Source organism: Rutidosis leptorrhynchoides, chromosome 4 (assembly GCF_046630445.1).
Source record: "Rutidosis leptorrhynchoides isolate AG116_Rl617_1_P2 chromosome 4, CSIRO_AGI_Rlap_v1, whole genome shotgun sequence".
Classification (NCBI taxonomy): domain Eukaryota; kingdom Viridiplantae; phylum Streptophyta; class Magnoliopsida; order Asterales; family Asteraceae; genus Rutidosis; species Rutidosis leptorrhynchoides.
Genome location: NC_092336.1, coordinates 68,275,175 through 68,296,974, shown reverse-complemented (window position 1 = coordinate 68,296,974; position 21,800 = coordinate 68,275,175). Strand labels below are relative to the sequence as shown.

General features: G+C 32.8%; 2 protein-coding genes across 3 annotated transcripts; one reads left to right on the top strand and one right to left on the bottom strand.

Moving 5' to 3' along the window:
- Positions 1–11,997: 11,997 nt before the first annotated feature.
- Positions 11,998–15,456, bottom strand: LOC139843684 (vesicle-associated protein 2-1-like). Of its 2 annotated transcripts, none has more exons than XM_071833812.1 (7): positions 15,126–15,456; positions 13,259–13,329; positions 13,105–13,186; positions 12,913–13,031; positions 12,672–12,788; positions 12,489–12,563; positions 11,998–12,340 (listed from the first exon to the last, which is right to left on the bottom strand). In XM_071833812.1, exons 1-7 carry the CDS (start codon positions 15,178–15,180, stop codon positions 12,182–12,184), a joined length of 678 nt encoding a protein of 225 aa, XP_071689913.1. In that variant the 5' UTR covers positions 15,181–15,456; the 3' UTR covers positions 11,998–12,181. The 2 variants fall into 2 exon arrangements, with proteins under 2 accessions (XP_071689913.1, XP_071689914.1); XM_071833813.1 differs by having other exon boundaries at positions 12,504–12,563.
- Positions 15,457–17,682: 2,226 nt separating this feature from the next.
- LOC139839705 (ras-related protein RABD2c-like) lies at positions 17,683–20,508 on the top strand. Its single transcript, XM_071829843.1, has 8 exons — positions 17,683–17,875; positions 18,730–18,802; positions 19,106–19,153; positions 19,245–19,292; positions 19,417–19,488; positions 19,575–19,730; positions 19,847–19,950; positions 20,066–20,508. The coding sequence occupies exons 1-8, from the start codon at positions 17,862–17,864 to the stop codon at positions 20,160–20,162; spliced, it is 612 nt and encodes a 203-aa protein (XP_071685944.1). The 5' UTR covers positions 17,683–17,861; the 3' UTR covers positions 20,163–20,508.
- The last annotated feature ends 1,292 nt before the right edge of the window (positions 20,509–21,800 follow it).

Here is a 21,800-nt window from a genome sequence, read left to right as displayed (position 1 = left end):
TGTATCTCGATGATTACAATCAGCGTTCAAATCTATCATGATTCTTAAAAACACCTCAATCGAGAGGATAAACCAACCGCACTTCATCTACTGAAGAAAAGATTGATGCATATAGTTATGCACCTGAAAAACCCTCGGAAACTGAGTAAACGTTTGACTATCTGTTCTAGTTCCTTTGACATTGTTATTATCGAAGATCGTTTTGCAATCCCTTTCCAAAGTAGCTAATTTTGTCACAGCTCCAGCAAGTCAACTCCGACTTTTCATCCGAAACAACTTTATTATAACCGCAATATATATGCGTACTCTTTATTGTTACTGGGGAACCTTTTATATTCCACAATATTACCATCAGCGATTAATCATTCTAAAAACACAATTCTCCTGAAACTACCTCGGTTTGATAACCGATGACCCAGATCAGTTAACTTTGAAAATGCTGACGAAGCAGCATGTTGTAGATGATCTTAATGGCCAAAAGTTTGATGATAAAGAAAGGAGTGTTAGGAACGCTCGATAGAAAATTTAGTACCGAAAACCTGATTATGTGAAACTATGAAGAAAGCCGTGGAAAAATCACAAAGAATAAGTTTGCCTTCAAAGAATCCAAATGATTCTGTGTCTGCTGAAATCGTTAGCAAACATCTTATTTCTCATTCTAAACCTTCACAGACAAATCTTCTTCATCATCCATTGATATTAGAAATTCTAAGATATTCTCGTATGTTCTATTATAAATATCCTCCATATTTCTGGCGATATTTTCACAACTATTCTTATCTGAGATCATTTATCTCTCCGTAATATCTGCAACATAAAAGAAACTGTGTTAGTTTCTAAATTCTGAAACCTTCGAGTTTAAAATATGAATGTTTTAAAGTAGTGTTGGGAACTGAAGCATGGATTAGTATAATATAATGACACTTGATCAACGTCATTATATTACAGTAAGTCATGCTGAGTTTCTAATGAAGCATGATGATTCACAGTACCGTCATCATGTGCCATTTACACGACTCTTATATTCTATCTAATCTCTAAACATATCAAGAGAATATTTTTCTGGATGACTCGGTCTTCTCCAGGGTATTCTGGTAATTTAACAAATCAAAATCGTTCTATTACCATTTTCTTCTTAGAGCATTAGCTATGTTCATTCTGAATTTCATATCTACGAATTCCGAACCATTACTCGCTTGACTCGAAGTCGGGAAGAGAAAACGAAAGCATGAAGCTCCGAAAAATAATGAAGAATATAAACTTCGATAATAACCCCGAAATTACAAACCGTGTATATCGATGCAGATAGCAATATAGAGACATGGGAGAATTAGAAACACTATAAACACAAGAGTATAGTAGAAGTAAATAGATTCTTCTGGTGGTAGATGAAAAAGAAGAATGACAGATATAAAAGTTAGGAGTATATCAAGAATCAGGACTGGATGGAGCATATTGATGAATGCTTTAAAGTAAGAATCAAGGGAGAAAGAATAGAAGGTGTGAGTCGTGGAAAATAAGGAAACGAAAGGGTGAATTTATAGTGAAATATCCAACAGAGCAATCGATACAGATTATTGCATATAATCAAAGAAGATCCTGATTTCCTTAATCACCAAAGAACCGAATCTTATTACGTAAGATTCTCTTTAAATCCCTTAAATCCCGGAAATCAATCATAACTACGTCATCGGTTAAGACGAATATATTTTACTCATCTCACTCTTTTACGATAGTCTCATTTATATTCTTCGCATAATCAAATCTTTTTATCTACATTACTCAATGATGATAAAACTCCATTATCACCTTATATTTGTCATGAAAACCTTCTTATTGTTATCCATAACAACCTCTATCAAATTTCGGGGACGAAATTTCTTTAACGGGTAGGTACTGTAATGACCCGGAATTTTCCGACCAAATTATACTTATGAGATTAATATTTACATAAATTAAACCATACCAACATGATAAGCAATCCAAATTGTTAAGACTTGTGTTTTTGAAAAGAGTTTTACACAACGTTTGACCGTCCAATATGACAGATGATATCACGAACTATATAACATACTATAATTATACGTTTGTGTATATATATGTATTTATATATATTTAACATGATCTAAGGATGGTTTAACATCTCATTGTGTACTAATGACAATGAGTTATAAGTATATTTTGAAACTACTAACTTAAGTTTTCAAAACGATAACTATACGTAACATTCTTTGATATATATACTTATAATCTATAATGCTTATACATGTATCGTATATATAATGTATTTAATCACTTTTTAAGGACTTAAATACATAAAACAATATAAGTATATTCACAAAAGATAGCTATATTTGAATTCTCGTTCCGTTTCCTCAAGATTTCTATACGTATATCTAGGGTATATGTACCCGTATCATACCCAGCTTCTATACGTATTTACTATTGGTATATACACATCAAATCAACATCCTAATCAAAATTATTACTGCCCTAGATATGAGGTAACTAGGATTTATCAAGTAGTATGAATTATTAGTAAGAAAACAAAATTAGGAATCCTTTTCTTTCTTTATAAACTAAAAACGTTTTTATAAATGAACACCATTTCTTCACTCCATTTTCTCATACCTACACCCTCATTTCTCTCTCAAAATACTCCTAACTTCATACTTGATCATCTCCAAGCATTTTTCCCATCATTTAGCTTCAATTACAAGCCTTAAACACCATAAGAAAACTCTTTCAAGAACATATCAAAATAACCACCCATTTGAAGAAGTTTACTTCCAACCTTTTGATCTAACTCCACCACTCTTTGATTCCAAGATTATTTCTTATCTTTTGCAGTAACTTTGTCCAAGTAACTTGAGGTAGTAACCTTGTTCATAATCTTATTCAGTTCATATTCATATAGCTATCTTATTTTGTGGTATAAAATTTTAACAACAAGAACATAGTTTGAATGATTTCAAACTTGTTCGCAAACTAAATAGATCCTTCTAACTTGACTTTTAAAACACTTCAATAACTGTAATAAATCATAATGATATGCTAACCTAACAAGATATAACTTGGTTTTACAAAGAACATCTTAAAAACTGAATCTACGTCGTCGGAGTGCAACCGGGGGCTGTTTTGGGTTGGATAATTAAAAACCATCTTGAACTTTGAATTGGAAGTTCATGTTCTGGAAAAATGATATTTCTTATGAATATGTTAACACATAAAAATTTCATGGTTTAACTCAAAGTGTAAGTATTTTTAGAAAAATGATCATTAAATGTTGTTTTTATGATGGAAAATGATCACTTTCATAAGTTTCACCAAAGTTTGACCTATAACCTATGATTTCGAATACAAACTAAGGTATTTTCCGTTCATATTCTTAAAATTTAACTCGATCCAAGGAAGTGGCAAGTTGAACCAACAAAAACGGAGTTGTAATGAAGAAACTACGACTAAAACAAGATTGGGTATCCGAAGCTAGTTTAGCTACGAAAATATTTGGAGAAAAAGTAAATTAATCATATCTTTTCTAATTAATATGATATTTTATATATAATTACTTATGATTTGATTTTATATATTTCAGGACCACCCGTAAACAACACGAGAAGATTAATCATAAGACCTCATGATTGTACGCAACACGTCATTTGACAACACGGTACTTTATGTACGCAACACGTCATTTGACAACATGGTACCATGGGTCGAGATTAATTCTGATCAATACGAATACGATGGGGTCTTTATTTATTTTATTTAAGCAACTAATTGTAGACCACTAACATCGGACTGCTAACTACGGACTAAGAAAATATTAAAAGTATTAAAAGTATATATATATATATGTAACGATTACTTAAAAAGAAAATATGTTGATATATTATATATATGGTTAGGTTCGTGATATCTATCGGAGACCAAGTCGAATTAAATACCTTCAAGGCAAAAGTGAGTTTCATTTGCTCCCTTTTTAATTGCTTTTGCAATATATATTTTTGGGCTGAGAATACATGCGCTGCTTTTATAAATGTTTACAAAATAGACACAAGTACTTAAAAATATATTCTACGTTGAGTTGTACCACTGGCATATTTTCCTGTAGCTTGGTAACTACTATTTACATGGGTATTGTAAACGCGAATCCTGTTGATAGATCTATCGGGCCTGACAACCCCAACCGGACTGGACGACCAGTATTCAACGGTTGCACAGTACTTCGTTTTGGTGACTACACTTGGTACGGTGTAGTGAGATTTCATAATAAAGGGAATATGCGACGTTGATTAAATGTTAAGTATGGTTACCAAGTGCTCAACCACTTAGAATGCTTTACATACACTTGCAAGTGTATTATGTTTATGATTATGAAATCTTGTGGTCTATTAACATATTGAAATGATTGTTAAGATAAACCTATGAACTCACCAACCTTTTGGTTGACACTTTAAAGCATGTTTATTCTCAGGTACGAATTAAGTCTTCCGCTGTGCATTTGCTCAATATAAGGACATTACTTGGAGCCGATCATCGCAATGGGACCAAATGTTGATGACTTCGTCCAGGTGGATTAGGACGGGTCCTTTCAGATTTGATTTGATCTTCAGGTTTAGAGCACGAACACATTTAACATCATCTTTTCGACTAAGGGCATCGGCAACTACATTCGCCTTGCCATGATGATATTTTAGCTCACAGTGATAATCGTTCAATGTCTCGAGCCATCGGCTATGCCTCATATTCAGCTGTTTTTGATCAAAGATTTGTCGAAGACTTTTATAGTCAGTGTACATCGTAAACTTAGTACCATATAGATAATGTCTCCATATCTTTAACGCGAATACCACGGCACCTAACTCAAGGTCATGTGTGGTATAGTTCTCTTCATGTTTCTTCAACTGCCTAGATGCGTAGGCAATAACTTTTTCTCGTTGCATTAAAACACAACCAAAGCCTTGCTTCGAAGCATCGCAGTAAACAACAAAGTCATCAGTACCTTCGGGTAAGGATAGAATCGGGGCTGTGGTCAATTTCTCCTTCAGAATCTTGAAAGCAGATTCCTGTTCTTCGGACCACTCAAACTTCTTCCCTTTTTGAGTTAGCTTTGTAAGAGGTTTAGTAAGTAGGGAAAAATCTTTCATAATCGGACCACTCAAACTTCTTCCCTTTTTGAGTTAGCTTTGTAAGAGGTTTAGCAAGTAGGGAAAAATCTTTCATAAACCTTCGATAGTAACCGGCAAGTCTCAAAAATTGACGAATATGCTTTCTCAGTCTTTGGTATCTCCCAGTTCTGAATAGCAGTAATCTTAGCTGGATCGACATTTATTCCATTTCCATCAACAACATGTCCAAGGAATTGTACGGTTTTGAGCCAAAACTCGCACTTAGAAAATTTAACAAAAAGTTGTTCCTTTCGTAAGAGTTCAAGAATCATGCGCAAATGTTGCTCATGTTCTTCCTCACTCTTGGAGTAGATCAAAATGTCATCAATGAAAACAATGACGAATTTATCGAGATAAGGTTTGCAAACACGGTTCATAAGATCCATGAACACAGCAGGAGCGTTGGTCAAACCAAAAGGCATGACACAAAATTCATAGTGCCCATAATGAGTGCGAAAAGCAGTCTTAGGAATATCGGATTCCTTGACTATGAGTTGGTGATAACCGGATCTCAAATCAATATTTGAATAGACGCTTGACCCTTGGAGTTGGTCGAATAAATCATCAACACACGGTAATGGATAACGGTTCTTGATAGTAAGCTTGTTAAGTTCGCGGTAATCAATGCACATCCTTAACGTACCATCCTTCTTCTTAACAAACAGAATAGGAGCTCCCCATGAGGACGAGCTTGGAATGAAACCTTTATCCAATAGTTCTTGGAGTTGGTTGGATAATTCCTTCATCTCAGAGGGTGCTAATCGGTATGGAGCTTTAGCAATAGGTGCAGCACCGGGAGTTAAATCAGTTTGAAATTCAACTTGTCGAGGAGGTGGAAGACCAGAAAGATCTTCGGGAAATACATCAGGTGTAATGACCCAAACTTTTCCATGTTTATATATATTAATTGAGATTGATATTTACATGACTAAATGTTTCCAATGTGTTAAGCAATCAAACTTGTTAAGACTTGATTAAATGAAATAAGTTTCATATAGACAATTGATCACCCAAGTTGACCGGCGATTCGCGAACGTTACAAAATTGTAAAAACTACATGTTGTGGTATATATAGACATATATGTATGGTTGACATGAGATTAAGATGAGTAAGTATCTCACTAAGTATATTAACAATGTGTGATATACATAAGAAATGAGATTACTAAGTTAAGAAACTCGAAATGATATATATAACGATTATCGTTATGATAACGTCTACTAAATATATATGTATCATATTAAGATATTGATACACTATATTTAACATGATAAAATGATATTTAAATATATCATTAAGTGTGTTAACAATGAACTACATATGTAAAAACAAGACTACTAACTCAAGAATTACGAAACGAGACTTATATGTAACGATTATCGTTGTAACGATATTTTAATGTATATATCATATTAAGAGATATTCATACATCATAATATCATGATAATATAATAATTTAACATCTAATTTGATATAATAAACATTGGGTTAACAACATTAATTGAGATCGTTAACTTAAAGGTTTCAAAACAACACTTACATGTAACGACTAACGAAGACTTAACGACTCCATTAGAATGTATATACATGTTGTGTTTTGATATGTATTCTTACACTTTTGAAAGACTTCAAGACACATATCAAAGTACTTCTGCTTAACAAAAATGCTTACAATTACATCCTCGTTCAGTTTCATCAACAATTCTACTCGTATGCACCCGTATTCGTACTCGTACAATACACAGCTTTTAGATGTATGTACTATTGGTATATACACTCCAATGATTAGCTCTTAGCAGCCCATGTGAGTCACCTAACACATGTGGGAACCATCATTTGGCAACTAGCATGAAATATCTCATAAAATTACAAAAATATGAGTAATCATTCATGACTTATTTACATGAAAACAAAATTACACATCCTTTATATCTAATACATATACCAACGACCAAAAACACCTACAAACACTTTCATTCTTCAATTTTCTTCATCTAAGTGATTTCTCTCAAGTTCTATCTTCAAGTTCTAAGTGTTCTTCATAAATTCTATAAGTTATAGTTTTATAAAATCAAGAACGCTTCCAAGTTTGCAAGTCTACTTCCAAGCTTTCTAATCCATTCCAAGTAATCATCTAAGATCAAGGAACCTTTGTTATTTACATTAGGTTATATTTCTAATTCAAGGTAATATTCATATTCAAACTTTGATTCAATTTCTATAACTATAACAATCTTATTTCGAGTGGAAATCTTACTTGAACTTGTTTTCGTGTCATGATTCTGCTTCAAGAACTTTCAAGCCATCCAAGGATCCTTTGAAGCTAGATCCATTTTTCTCATTTCCAGTAGCTTTATCCAGAAAACTTGAGGTAGTAATGATGTTCATAACATCATTCGATTCATACATATAAAGCTATCTTATTCGAAGGTTTAAACTTGTAATTACTAGAACATAGTTTAGTTAATTATAAATTTGTTCACAAACAAAAGTTAATCCTTCTGACTTGACTTTTAAAAACAACTAAACACATGCTCTATATCTATATCTATATAATAACAAAGTTGATTTTACCTAATCGACATTTAAAAATTTTACATGGCAAAAAAAAAACCATTAAATTAACTTCCATCTTTCAATAATAAACATTGATTCAATTGATTACTCGACACGGTAATATACCCATTTTTCAAAACACGGTAATACCAATTCCGAATCCCAAATCAAAACATGCGGTCTTTTGTTTCTAATTCATTCTTTAGTCTTCACTATTAGACCACCTTTAGTGGTAGCGTGCTCGTTGAGGTGTTGGCTAACACGCCGGCGAAGATGCCGTAGCGCGGCGTGTTGGACCAAAAAACCGACGGCGTGCAGCAAGCTAGCACGAAGGATGTTGAAGCGTGCTGTATTTCCTCCCCTTTTTTAATTAGTTTTTATCCCCTTTTTCACCCAACTTCCAATCAGATTTTAACACATCACCCAACACGTCACTCAACACATCACCCCATTATTTACCAGTTAAACAACACGCTCATCAAGCACCTCATCCCACCCAGCAACACGCCCATCATTCCTTTCAGGGATAAAGATGGTCTTAACGATTCAAATCAACAGCACCTACATGCAGTTAGGGTTCACAAAATGAAAGGATTAGTCGAATCTTTTACCTGCGCTACAGAAGAAAGGGGGAATACAATCTGTATTTTAACGACATCAACATTAAACGACCTTTGTTAGGTATTATATTTTCCGTTTTTATAATTAAAGAATTTGTGTTTGTTCAATTTTTGATTTTCGATTTGTATAACCCGTGATAGAAACCGTTTTCGATCAATTATGATGTTATAATCTGGTATTTTTTATGTTTTTTAAATGTTAGGGTTTTCTAGTAGTATATATTGCTGTTTATTCGATTGGTTTAATTACTTTAATTTCTGATGGGATGGAATTTTAATTTTTTAGGGTTTGTTACTTAAAAATATAAATTGTGATTTTCGTTTGGTATTTGTTCAGGGCCAAATTGAATAGTTGATTAATTTTCCTTAATTGGTGATCAAGATTAAGTATTATTTTTCAGGTATATGGATTTTCATTTCACGGTTTTGTTTTTGCCTATAAAATACGAATTAATATTATTTTTGTTTTGTTTGTGGTTGTTGACCAAGTGATTGTTAAATTACTATGATGTTGTGTTCTTTGTTACATATGTTATAGTTGTCCTAGAAATATTCAATTTTGTAGTTGTTTCACTTTATAACAATTTAATTCTAATTACATAAACTATATACCGGAATATGGACTTAAAGATTTATTGTTGCTAAGTACCCTGGACAAACTGTAACACAACTTCTTATGATAATATAGGTTGTCAAAATTTGTTTGCCTATTGTTTGCAGTTTAATACACCCACCCCACATTCATCATTTTCGTCATTCACATATATAAAAATCTACTTTCAAATATATTGGTTCGACAACTCAAATCGTCCTGTAAGTTTTGTAGATTCTATAGCATGTGTTGTTTGATTTTTTTGTCGATTTACTAAACCTGAAGGTGGAAAGAATGTTTGGTTGAACAATGTGTCGCCTTTTGTGTTATGAATTAACTTGAAAATGTCTATGCATAAAACGTTGGTAGGTCTTGGTGCATTAGCTTGATAGCAGTGCTTTTATTTTAACATTATATCCGTGAAAAAAATACGTAATGTAACGTTTTCAGCAGTCTGCTTTCTGTCGATGACCTCAAAGTAATTCCCCATCCATTATTCTATTTCCAATCATACATTTAGTTTATTTATTGAAGGAATTGATTTATATTTTTCCACTTATTGAAGGAATTCAAATGAAAAGATGGGATCCAATAATGTAATATCGTTACGGTTTTTGTTAATTTCGATTTTATTGCAAATCGGCGTTTTCCTAAACTTAATCGACGAAAGGGGGTTGACACAGATAAGATCAATGTTTCATCTACTTTATTCTTAAAATGGTTTTTATTATTCTATTTCATATTTCATCAAATTCTCATGTGATTAGGTGAATGATGTGTTTTAAGCCTTTTTTTATGGGCATCTATATGCATATAATCTATTTCACTTTGCGACGTATCTTTATGTATTTATGTGATGATGCAGGTACTTTGTATTGGAAGCTGGTGGCATCTAATTTCATTGATTTCGATTGGGATGTGCAGGTTGTCAATGAGCAATTGAATGGCGAGTTTTTTTTTTTTTTTTTTTTTTTTTAACTTAGTTTTTGTTGTAGCAAATTAATGTCTGCAAGTTATAATGTTATATCTTATTCTTATCATGTTGATCTACAAGTCATATGTATTTATATCATGTGTATTTATATGTTGATCTACAAGTCATGTGTATTTATATGGTGTTAAAATGATATGATGAAAAGTGTAGTCTTTTAGTCAGTATCTTCGTTGCTCGTGGAATTGAAGTTTATATTAGGGTTATGGTTATCTCATTATTCATTAAAACATGTTTTACTCCTGTTATCAGATTGAATGATCTCAATCTGTCATTAAAGGGTCGGTTTTCGATCAAAATGCTTATCTTTTTTTCTTGAAATTTTCTAAATAATCTATGCTACCAATTGTCATTAAACGGGTCTCTACTTCGTTCTGTCATCACACAGGTCAAATATTTTATGAAGGGTTGTTACTCCCCTCTGTAGCCGATACTCTTTGATTTACCCCTAATCTGGACTGTTTAAATTTGAAACTTTTTTTACTGTAATTGACACAGAATAATTAAAGTTGGCTTGGAAGTGGGGGAGATTATGGTACAATAGCCAGGTATGAAGAATACTCATATGAAAGAATTGGAATGGAATACAGTAGTACACAAAAAATTTGTATTTAATCGATAAGGGCAATAAGGGTATTTTGGGAAGTTACATGAAAAAAAATAGTGGATTTATAAAAATGGAGTGTGGAAATACCACTTCTCTTGTGATATGTGTGGAATGTGATATGTGTGGAATGTATGTGATCATTCATAGATGTTTACAAATTGTGTGATGTCATTTACCATATTATTTTTTTAAACTACTTTTAAGGCTTTCCATGAATATTACGGGTTCCACTTCTGTTGTTTTGTTTGAGGAACATCTCTTGAAATCTATCAACATGAGTGTTAGACCGAAGTGTATGTTTTCTGTATGTTACTACCTCCGTCTCATTCCAATAGGGCAGTATTCCATTTTGGGCTGTCCCATTTTGATAGTCCACTTCCATAAATAGAAAGGAAGGAAGATATTTCATTGGTGGATCTGAAGAGAGAAGTTATTTCATTGGTGGAGAATTAAAGTTAGTGGGATTTCCTAAAACTGCGTGTTTTTTGTCTGTGGACTATTGGAATGAGACGGAGGGAGTACTAGCTACTCCGATCATTACCCCCTTTGTAATTTAGAATACTGTTCTATTACTAGGCCACCCACATATACTACCAACCAATTTGCATGAATTTTTCACTTATTTATATATTGTAACATATGATGATTTGAACAAATTAATTAGGGAATAGTAATAAAATACATATATGATATCAAATTACTAAAATACAATGAACTATATGATGCACCGTATTCATGGAAGAAGCTTTAAAAGTCTTTTATGCATAATCCCGCGAAGTCGCGGGTTATAAACTAGTTAGAATTAGAATAAGCATAAAAGATTACATAATTTATACCGTGTTACTTTCGAACACACAAAAACATTATAGGTGATATATATATGCAGAATTTGTAATTTGGAGTTTGAAGTTTTCTACTTAAGTTAACATTTCATTTATTTAGTAAAAATAAACTGAGGTTGAACCGATTAACTTGACTAGATTACAAGCTTTTTTTAAAAAAAAAAAAATACAGTGTATTCTTTGTTTACGGAACTAAGTAGGGGCATGATTTGACCACTTCGCTCGGGGCACTAAAATAGTAAGACCGGCCCGGCCCTGATACTAGACATAAGTTAATCAATAAAGAACATACAAAAAGATAAGTTCAAAGAAATGTAACAAAATTCGTTAGTCTGAGACTAGTTAGTTGAGACTTAATAGGGATTAGTCGATCGGTACCATGTAAGAATAGCAGGACTAGTTAGACTGACATATTCTGACAGATATTAACCCACTTTTCCCAGAATAAAACTTACGTTTGACCAGACTTTGACCCATTGACTGGTGGCTTTGACCGACCTAAACTAATCCGGTCAAACTAGGTCTAAATCCCAACTAGTAGGTCGGCCAACTCATGAAATTTAAAGACGGCATTCAAGAGGAACACATATTGTTTAGTTTAAATTCCATTTACCTGTTAAGAAGAGTACCAACATACAATATTGCAATTTGCAATGGTTCATGTACAAAGAGAAATAAGAAGCAAACAACAACAACAAGAAAACTATCAGATTTGGATACAGTTTTGCTTAAGAGTGAATATATATAATAATCATCATATCATCCTTCTATTTTCAGTTTCATAAGTAACGGTGAGGAAAGTTATTCTGTTGCTGCTGCTGTTGCTGGTAGTGGTGGTGATGGTGAAGCCAGAGTCATCTTCAGAATTAAACCGACCAATAGACCAATAATTCCAGCAGCTATTGCGAGTTTTATTGATAATCCAGGACTCTTTTTCTGGTTCCTTCTCTTTAAAGTGTCCTAAAAGAAAGCCAAATACATCACAACATTTATAACTATGACTATTAAATTTCAATGTATGGACAAGAAAATTGGTTTTAATATTATTTTAATACCAACATTAATAACCAACAACAACAACAAAATGAGGGTAAAAAGGTAAATGTACCAGTTCCTGTTGCACCTGGGTTGCTTCTTTAACAGCTGCATCCCTAGCGGCTTTGGCAGTCTGAATTGCTTGATTCTGTAGTTGAAGAAAGAACATAATCAATTGAAATCCCATTTCAACACGCTGTCATTATACAAAACAGTGAAGTCGATAAATAAAAAATACTAATTGTTATCAACTCACAGAGCTTAGATCGGGACTTTGTTTGAGACTATCATCTGCATTACCCTTATCGGTTCGAGCAATATAGACGACCTTAAGTTTGTATTCCTCTAACTGTTTACCAGGTTCTTTGGTAAACTGAAAGCATAAAGTAACACATTACTGTTATTCGTCATTTCATTAAAAAATATATTAATTTAACATGAATGGATTCTATAATATATTAATTTAACATGAATGGATTCTATGTAAATTATCTTACCGTATTTTGAGGAAGCTCGAGAAGGTCTTCAGAATTTGGAGGAACAGGGGTGCTCTGTAACAGAAATTTATCTCTGCATTGCATATCTGGAGGGTACTCAAGTTGGGCTTGAAGGGTAACTATATGTACATGAACACGTTGAAGTTAGAACATTATTATTATTATTTTAATGAAAAGCAGCAGCAAAAGTACCTCTTATGGTACATGAATCCCGAGGCTGTATGACACCAGTGTTTGGCCGTACAAAGTATTTCTTGGGTGAGGTAGTTTTGACCTAAAAGAAAAAAGGGAAAAGGTCATTAGGTAAAATGTAACATACTGGAGAAGAGTGATGAGAAGAGTGTACCTTAAAGGCAACATTCGTATCTGTGGTGTTAGAAACTTTTAAATCACAATGGCTTGGTTTCTCCAGTTCAACTGTTGAATTAACAAAATCGATTCAGAGATTATTTAGTAAGCGACATGTAGAAGATTATTGATTGATTATTATTATTATGTGCTTATAAACTGTACCACAGTGCATTTTTTTGGAATAATGAACAAAAAACCATTGTTTGGTCCTAAGTAAATTTTAAACAGTCATTGTGGCCAAGGTTGCAAAATTCGTTATTAGGGGATTAATCGGTCAGGACTTTGGAAAAATTAATCGACAATCCGGGGATTGTTCGGAGATTAATCGGATTGTACTTTCTACATTTAAATATTAAATTTCAAAAATTATGTGTAAATATAGAAGAAAACCATAAACATAAACATAAACTTTAACGTAATTGTCTAAAATTGTTCATTTTATTCAAAAACTTTAAAGTTCTAGTTTAAATTCATGTTAAAATGTTGACCAACTTTGACCTTTCTACATTTAAATATTAAATTTTAAAATATGTGTAAATAGAGAAGAAAACCATAAACATAAACTTTAACGTAATTGTCTAAAATTTTCATTTTATTCAAAAACTCTAAAGTTCTAGTTTAAATTCATGTTAAAATGTTGACCAACTTTGACTTTGACCGACTTTGATTACCAAATTCGATTTTGACGTTGACCGAATTAATTAAACGGATTTTAGAAAATCGGAACGGGTTTCACTTAAAAATGAGTAATCGGGGATTAATCGGCGAGTAATCGTGTTTTTTTACAACAGTGATTGTGGGTGTAAAGTAGAGTAATTCCATCAAAGATTAAACAACTGCATATAAGTCAGTACAATCAAAGCATTTGACACATGCACAAATTTAGTCCTCATATTATGCATATAATACGGAGTATATAATAATCTCCTTAAAAGAGTTTAGTTAATATTTTTCCCACTTGGCATACTACAGTTGCCACAAAGGTTGGATAACTCGGAACCAGGGAAGAACTCGGTCGGAAATTTTTTGGGAGTTCTCGGGACTTTTAGTTTTTTAATATAAATATATATGATCAAATATAAATTCTAATAGAGTTTGACCAATTTTCCGAGTTCTTAACCGAGTCTCCGAGTTTTTGACCGAGGTGGCCGAGAACTCCCCGAGTTGACCGAGAAACTCGTTCGTTGAGAGAGTAACTTGGTCGTTGACGAGTAAGTGACCGAATTGGGGACCGAGAACTCGGCTGTTGATCTAAATCGATAACTCCCAAAGAACTAGGCCGAGGTTGGCCGAGTTTTACAGCACTGGTTGCCATCATATAGAATCACTCTCGAACCCTAAGTTTACACTATACAAGAGAGAAGTATATCCTCTCACCGGTCTCATCAACAGATCAACAACTAAATTTTTAGGTTTACATATGTACAAGTATAAGTAGCTACATTATAACCACCATAACGTGAAAAGATCTTGCATCCTCGTATATACAAGGTAGCTACACATATGCACAATCTCAACAACATATCTACATACCCTCTAAAATCGGATATGTTATTATCATTTATCATAGCTATTAATCTTAATTGTATTCCTTTGCGCGAACGGATAACGTTTTCTCTGTTCAGGCTACTCGGAAAAGGCGAGTATTTTACTCAAATGTATGTGGCCTAACCGCTTTATCCCGTTTTACATAACAGTTAGTATTATCTTAACCGAATTATTAGCTTTCCATAATACTTTCCCAACAAAAAAACACAAATAATAACAAATTATATGCCAAAACTTAATATATAACGGAGGGAACGTGAAGAATTATACCAAATCAATACTATTATATAACAATGTATTGAAATCATGCTTACATTGAAACCTGAGTTCTTCAGGATCAACAGAGACTAATTTGCCACCGCTAGCCATAGGTGCTTAGATCGAACGATTGAAACTAACAATGAATATATAATACTATAATATAAAATATCCTCTAATGATATTTTAAAACACCAGAATCAGTCATGAATTGACGAAAAGTGCCCTAGCTAGATTCGAGAAAGAAACGAATTGAATTGAAAACCTTTTTACTAATTAGTTGTTACGATAGAAAGAGAACACGAGAAATTAGGATCAAATTGCGGAGTGAATTTGGTACGTTGGTGATGGTGGATAAAGTAGGGAGTAATCGTCGGAATCGGAATATAATTCCGCCGGTGAGAGTATCTGTACGTATCTATCTGACATGTGTGTACTTTCAGGAGATCCCAATGGAAGGAACTTAATTTACATTAATAGTCCATAAACTATTGTTTTAGTACTTCTACGCCCATTGTAATCTTGTACTTTAAATTTTTTGTCATCATAGTTTCTTTTATTACATGCAAAGTTTCATTTTAAAATCAAGACACATCATTCATCAATCACACCTGCTTAATTTAAAACAAAATTCGACTCTCTTAGACTCGTATGAGTCTTGAGTGAACTCGAACCGAAAAAGTAGATTAATGACTCAAAAAATTTAAATTCTTGTGAGAGTGATGATGAGCGACATTTATTGGTGTGGTGTCTGGTGACACTTATTTATGATCTCTCTTTAGATTCTACCATTTATATTATATAGAAAATAACTAATTTTGATGACAGGATTTCATATATTTTTAGAATATGCGATTTTATTAAATAAACAGTAACTAAGTATAATTTGTTCACTTAAAAGACCATTTTAAGTTTTGATACACATTCCTTAGATCCTCTAGTATGGAGAAAAATATGTAACCATGAATCCATGATTAGTCTAATAACGCACCAAAGTGGATAACGTATTTTCGTGATTGAGGAAAGCACAAATCAAAAGAAAGTTAAAGATGTAAAGATAAAGGCATTTAGGTGAAGTTATTATAAATAATTCATTTAATTTAATGCAAAAACGCGTGTCAAAGATTGTATATTTGTATTGGGAAAATTGTTTGAAAATACATCGAACTTTCACCAAATTCCTATTGTATGCATCTAACTTTCAAATCTTCTATTGTACGCATTCAACTTTTAAATCTCTACTATTTTGTGCATTGAAGCACTTGTAACTCAGGTAGCAGGTCAATATGTAAAAAAGTTACATTGTTGGTCCCTCGATTTAACGTTCGTTAAAATTTTCCGTTAAGTCTTATCAAATCCTACCATTCCCTTCATCATTTTTCAAGAACATCTTCATCTTCAAGAATACCTTCCTCTTCTAAACACTTTAACAATGATTTCAAAAACACATTCAAAACAATTCAACTTCCATCTCCAACTCATAACCACCGTTGGATGAATGAAAAGATGTATGATTAGTAACTAGATATTTTACATTAATACATGTGCATACAAATACCAATTGAAAGTGTCACATGTCATCTGTCATTCACAATATAGAGTAGCTATTCAACATCTAGCAAACAGTAATAGTATGAATATGACCAAACAACCATGAAGAATAGCACATTAAAGTTCCAGAAAAAAAACCATTGAAGTAATGGAAAAAACTACGAGACCCTTCTTTAACAGAATAACAGATTTAGCTATAATCATCTTCCAATACAACGTCCCAGGCTTTTAAACTGAAAAAAAAAAGTAGATCAAAATCATTTTGAAGATATTTTAATTTCATAACAACTTAATAAGAGAATTCAACTTGAAATTAAATCAGACCACGAACTAATATTAAGATTTATATGTGTATAAATGAATGAACGTGATTCTTACCACCTGCAATTGCCCCAGTTGTTGATGTCGTCGAAAAGACCATCGATGGCTGCCACCAAACTTCAACATAAAATTAACTCAGACCACGAAATCTCATTACCGGAACCCTAAATCGACGATGATAATTTCCCGATGCCACTAATCGATGAAAGATTGTTGTTTAGATCGATGAAAGGTGCTTACGATGGTGGTTCAAATCGAAGCTTGAAAACCCACAAAACATATTGCAGAGATCTGGGTTTAATTCAATTGAAGGGTTTTACAAAAAAATTGCAAATCTCAGATCTCTGAAGTTACAGATCTGAAACTTTGGTCTTTTTATTTACTATGTCAGCCGCTAATGAAAAAGAAAAGATGAACAAATCAAATTCAATTTATTGAAATTAAATGAAAAGGGGTGAAGAAGGGTAGATAATGAAAGAAGGTGATAAAGTGAAGAAGGATCAACAATCTAGTTTTTTCTACAAAAAAATAAATGATGTAAAATCTGACAAACATGAAGGACTAATGATGTAATTTTAAAATTGAGGTTACCTGAAAGTTACCTGTTATAACAGGTTAAATACATACAACAGCAGTAGAGATTTGAAAGTTGAATGAATACAATAAGAATTTGATAAAAGTTACGTGCACATTTTCAAATAATTATTCCATTTGTATTTGTATCTATTCTCTACGTCACCCCCACCTTACCTACATTCTTAAGTCGCCCAAATTATTCACCCATCTTTCATAACCAAAAAATCAGTTTTTTCTAACATTTTTCTCCGGCGAACTTTCCGATTTCTCGCCGGCCGACGCAACAATTACTAAAAAACCTCCACGTATCTTAGATTTGATCGATCTTAACTCTATACACGGAAATGAATCCCGAATAGTACGTTTTGACTAGTCTAACCGCTTATTTTTTGATCGTTGACTCATTTTTTTCGTTTTTTATCTATTTTTCATGTGATTCTATTAGATCTAGGTTGTTTTTACAAGTTAAGATACTGAATTTTACTTTTAACTATTTGTTTAGTTGTCAGCTTCTGTGTAATGATAATTTAGGGTTCTTTGGATTAAATATCAAATTGAGTGAATTATGTTACGATCTGTTGAGTTTGCCCAATTATACGAGATGCGTTGAATTATAGAAATTTGAAGCTTAATTGAAGGTTTTGTACTTATTTACGTGCCTTTATTGATGCTTATGCAGATTACTGAAAAAAGTTCGTTTCATTATTTTGTAGGAACTTTAAAATGCTATTACTATTATTTAAATTTCAAAGCTTTAGGATAATATTGAGCTAGATGGAATTGAATGAATTATAATTTAGAATTGGTCGTGATTATTATAACAGTCATTCGATATCAACTATCTATTTATGATTGATATTATTTCGTATATGATTTTAGAGTTTATGGACGGTTTGAAGGTTTAAAAAAATTTCGAATTGTTGATTTTGAACCAGATGATTTGAATTGTATTTCTTCTTGTTGTTTTGCCAATACTTTGACTTTTTACTTGTTATGATAGATGCTGGTATATCAAGTTATCAACTTGGCTCTATATTTTAATTTCTTTGTGAACATCTAGAGAAGAAGAGAAGGGCCATTGTGTGCTTGATATATTTAGTATACTGAATTACTGAAGATCATTATCAATATGAATGTTAGGCTTGTGATATTTCTATTCATCGTGTTAGGTTTTGGATTTGTCAAAATTAATTGTCTTGTTGCTGTTTGTAGTGACTATCTGTTTAAGCTATTGCTCATTGGAGATTCGGGAGTTGGAAAATCATGTCTGCTATTGCGTTTTGCTGTAAGTTCTTTGCTTTATCTATTCTTTGATCTTTAATCTGTCTTTTTTTTTTGGTATCTTATATTCATATCATATTTGTGTATGTATACACTAGCTGAAAAGCAATGTCACGTATGTTTTTCCACTAAAATGTTAAGTAAATTTACACAATAAGCTCTCATGATACATACTTTAGCGTATCTGTATATGTTCTAAAGAAAATGGACAGCTGGCATAAAGTCATGAACATTAAGTATGATGTTGTTACTATCTAGGAAGTTGCCTTAGCAATCTGGTGATCATCTTTTTATTTATGTACTGCAGGATGATTCATATTTAGAAAGTTACATCAGCACCATTGGCGTGGACTTCGTAAGCAATTTTTTTACCAGCCTTTCAGTTTGATTCGATTATTACTATCTAGATAAATTTGTCTTTTTGACCAAATCGAATTTTATTATAGAAAATCCGCACTGTGGAACAGGATGGCAAAACAATTAAGCTTCAAATTGTAAGCATATATCCCTCTTGCTCAGTTGACAAATAAAAAATATTTTAGATTGAACGTTTTTATATATTATGTTCTTTTCATGGTACATTATATTTTATGTCACTATTCTTCTGCATGCATGTAGTGGGATACTGCTGGGCAAGAACGTTTCAGGACAATCACCAGCAGCTACTATCGTGGAGCTCATGGCATTATTGTAAATATTCCATCATACCGTGTTCTTTTGATCCTTATTACCAAGATTATGTTTTAATGACTGAAGCTGTTTCTTTTATCATGCAGGTTGTTTATGATGTGACAGATCAAGAAAGTTTCAACAATGTGAAGCAATGGTTGAGTGAGATTGATCGTTATGCCAATGAGAATGTAAACAAGCTTCTTGTTGGAAACAAATGTGACCTGACTTCCCAGAAAGTCGTGTCCTATGAAACGGGGAAGGTAATATTGAAATTTTGTTGTGCTAATTTCTTTAATGAAATTGCAATGTTCCACTTGTTAACTTTGCAATATTCGTGTCCCATTGACTTTGTATCATAATTTGTTTTGGTGTGCAGGCTTTTGCTGATGAGATCGGGATTCCGTTCCTAGAAACAAGTGCCAAGAGTTCCACCAATGTTGAAGAGGCTTTTATGGCTATGACTGCTGAAATTAAAAACAGGTACCGTTAACCTCTTTTTTTTTTTATTATGCATAAATACAAATAATAAACTCTAATAACATTAATATTAATAAAGTGACTTGTGACTAGAACTAATTTGTTATTGGGTATCCAGGATGGCTAGCCAGCCGGCAATGAACAATGCTAGACCACCAACGGTTCAAATCCGAGGACAACCAGTGAACCAGAAGTCAGGGTGCTGCTCATCTTGATTTGGAAAAGCATTTTGGTGGTCAATGTTCCTGCAATATGCATGCTTATTACATACATACATACAAAACTCTGATGCCCTACTTGTTTGATTGCCAAATGTGTCTTCTCCCTCATCCCTTTGTTGAAAGTTCCATTCTTTCTGATGTAAAACTGATTTAAGGAACCTTTTGTTCAAAGTAGGATAAGATTGTTGAATGGCTATTATGTTATACTCTTTTGCAATTTGCATCCTTGTGTGAGTTGTCATTTGGAAAATGTTTAAGATACCTCTCTTTTATATCAACAATATTTAAGTGTGTTTATGGAGAATACAAGTTAACCTGAACTGCTTTTCGCTTATGTTTTTTGGACTTTCTAGTTGCAAACTGTCCTGGTTAGGATGTAAGTGCTTCCTTTATCTATGTTGTTTTTGCATGTTAGGCCAAGTGAATAAATTAATAGTTGATTGCTTATAGTTTACTCTGTTAGGCCACAGTTTTACAGAAATTCACAATGATAAGACATTAACAGAGAGCTCAAAACTGAAAATGTAACATAACTTATGGAAAAAAATAGAAATCAAAATATAAGATTAGAAAGTCATGATTAAAAGAAAGGTAAGGCCAAAGGGCATGCAGGCAATGCAGCCATACATGGTAATTATAAAGATTTACAATCTTACAAAGACCACCGTTAAGCCCAAGGACCTATACAAAATAAAATTGATGATCTTCTTTGAGATCCAGCGGAAAGGAAAGGAATATAAGACTATAACCCTAATCAAAGACACGAAATAAAAATACTTTATTTACAAAGAGGACCTTGTTAACCACACGGTCATTTATTCCCGGCTACAGAAGTAGGGACTAAAGAAAGACGTTTTTTCCTATGTTGGTTTGATGAATTTTTTTGGTTGGAGTATAGTGTAAAGGAAGAAAAGCGTTTTGTTTGTGGTGTAACTTGTTTAGAGATCAAGTTAGGAAACAAGGTGGGAGTGATGCATTTGTAATATATGGGTTTCGTAGTTGGAGCAAGAATGATAGACTTGGTGTTCACGAGGGTGATGTTTATAGTTTTCACAATAGAGCATGTCTAAAATGTGAAGATCTAATGAATCCTTGCTTTACATAGACAGAGTGATATTGAGAAGCAAGAGTATCCAATCCGGAAGGAAGCTTGGCAGCCGGCTTAGCAGCCACGACTCCATCGGCCGAAAATTTCTTGACGACATCAACAGCCACTGAAAACTTAGGTAGAAGTTGAGTGACGTCGTCGTTATCATCATCAACTGAAAGATCAAATGGGTTTGTTGATGCCATTTCTTTCTAACACGAAAAAGATCAAAAATACTACGTAGTAGTTAATTGGGGCCATCAAACGATTCGATAAGGGTGATGATATATTCACTCAAAATTTTGATAAATAAATCCACTTAAGTATGTGCAATAACAATTTGTACTGTACAAACAATGACGTGTTAAGTAAGTGGTTTATCAAAAGTTTAAGTGAAAATATCACCACCCGATTAATATACGTTACGGAAGAATAGGATAATTAAATGTGATGTATACAAAGAGTATGTCTTATACTGTTTCCATCCCATTAGAAAACGGAGTTTTTCAACTTTTAATTTAAATGTTTTTGTTTGTATTATATAA